The sequence below is a fragment of the Echinops telfairi genome, unplaced genomic scaffold (assembly GCF_000313985.2).
Source record: "Echinops telfairi isolate 266 unplaced genomic scaffold, ASM31398v2 ScPeMD7_36;HRSCAF=134, whole genome shotgun sequence".
Taxonomy (NCBI): Eukaryota; Metazoa; Chordata; class Mammalia; order Afrosoricida; family Tenrecidae; genus Echinops; species Echinops telfairi.
The window spans coordinates 2,278,225-2,280,071 of record NW_022103934.1 but is presented as its reverse complement, the minus strand read 5'-3'; the positions used below and the strand labels follow the sequence as shown (position 1 = coordinate 2,280,071).

The window sequence follows — 1,847 nt, the reverse complement described above, 5'->3', positions numbered from 1 at the left end:
AGCTCTACAGGACGCCACAGGTAAGGGTGCTGGGGGAGTGGACCTTTCCTTCCTCAGTTTGGTTCTCCTGCCACTTAAGTGGAAGAGCAGAGGGACATAGGTACTGCCCATTGCTTCTAAATGGTCAAAAACTGGGACAGGAACAAATCTGCCAGAGACTGCTGTTGCTTCTAGGCCAACCCAAAGTGCCTTCTAGAAATTATGTAGCTCAGATCCTCTCAGACATGCAAACTAGCTATCTGGAATAGGCTGAAGCATAAACATGGTAATCAAATAATTAATTCCACAATCCCTTCATTAAGTTTTTTATTTCATCTTCCATTGAAAATTGCTATATCTAACCATGTGCTGTAGTGTATAGGCATTGCCTTAGTTACTTAGCGCAGTGGTAACAAATACCACAAAGCAATGGTTTTTAAAAATAGATTTTTATTCCTCATACTAGAGACTAGACTCTGAATTCCAGGCACTGAATCTAGAGTGAGGTTATCACTCTGTCAACTCCAGGGGGTAGTATTTGTTTCGCTTCAGCTTTTGTTCCTTGATTCCTTGGCTATCATCACATGGGATCATTTGCCCACATGTGTGTTTGCACATCTCTGTCTGTGCTGGACTTTACAACACTGAGCAGTGACAGGCTTAGGAAAAGGCTTGCAGATTTAGGTTCATTAACATAACAGACAACTAGATTCCTAAAACGGATTGGGTCCAGAGGTGTAAGTGTCAGCACACCCACACATATTATGAGAGAATACAATGTTATCTTTAGTGCACTTTAAAATGCTTTTCATATACTAACACACTCAGCCCCAATCATAAGGAAATGACAATTACGATGATTAGGACAGTTATTAGAAATGTGCAAACTATGATGCACAGTAGTTATCTAACTTGTCTGAGGTCATTCAGCTACACACAATAGAGTCGGAAATTGATCCCAGTACATCTAATTCTGAGTATTGCTTCATATCCACAGGGTTCTGTTCAGCAGTGTAAGGGTGGCTACAGGAGCCCTGTGCATGCAGCTGCTAAGGGTTCAGGCTGCTACCTGAAAGGTCAGCAGTTTCACCTCACTAGCTGCTCCCTGGGAGAAAGACGTTGTCGTCTGTTCCCACAAAGATCCAGCCTAGAAAACCCTGTGGGGCACTCCTGCTCTGTGTTACTCTGAGTCTAAGTTCACTCCCCCACTCACACACCACCTGTGGAGTCCCTGACACTCTGCTTCCAGTGGTCACAGTGATGAAGTCAGTGGAGTGCAGCTCTGCTTTGTACACACAAAATCACTATGAGTCAGCATCGTGTTTAACTACAGGTCTGTTTTTAACTTTGCTTCTGAGAACTCACATGGACTATTTCTCTCTTTTGATTCAGATCTCCTACGGCACTTTTGATCCTTTGTTGAAAACGAAGGACCAGTTTTCCTCTCTCTATCAAATTTCCCTCAATCACAGCTGTCTGGCCTCGGGCCTGGTCTCCTTATTGATCCATTTTGGATGGACATGGGTTAGCATCTTAGTGCCAAATGACAGAAAAGGCGAACAGTTCATTTGGTACCTTAGAAAAGAGATGGCCATCAAAGGTGTGTGTGTGGCACTCGTACTAAAAGTTCCCGTGACCAAGATTATACACAACCCAAGAGATGTGATCTACCTTCCCAGAGTCATGAAATCATCTGCAAATGCATTCATCGTTTATGGTGAGATCAATATATTAGTAACTATGAGATTCATTGATGACTATAATTTAATAACCCACAAGATATGGATCATTACATCCCAGTGGGATTTTACTTTCTTACCACCTGCTTTTTTATTTGACATTTTCCATGGGACTCTTTTCTTTTCACA

The 1,847-nt window shown here is 42.3% G+C and overlaps 1 protein-coding gene across 1 annotated transcript in view; it reads left to right on the top strand.

Moving 5' to 3' along the window:
• The window catches only part of LOC101656140 (vomeronasal type-2 receptor 26-like), a 14,280-nt gene that overhangs the window by 4,397 nt on the left and 8,036 nt on the right, over nt 1-1,847 (top strand). Inside the window, exon 3 of the mRNA XM_045290295.1 lies at nt 1,372-1,503. Within this exon, the coding sequence (XP_045146230.1) occupies nt 1,372-1,503 (132 nt within the window). The remainder of the gene's footprint in view (nt 1-1,371; nt 1,504-1,847) is intronic.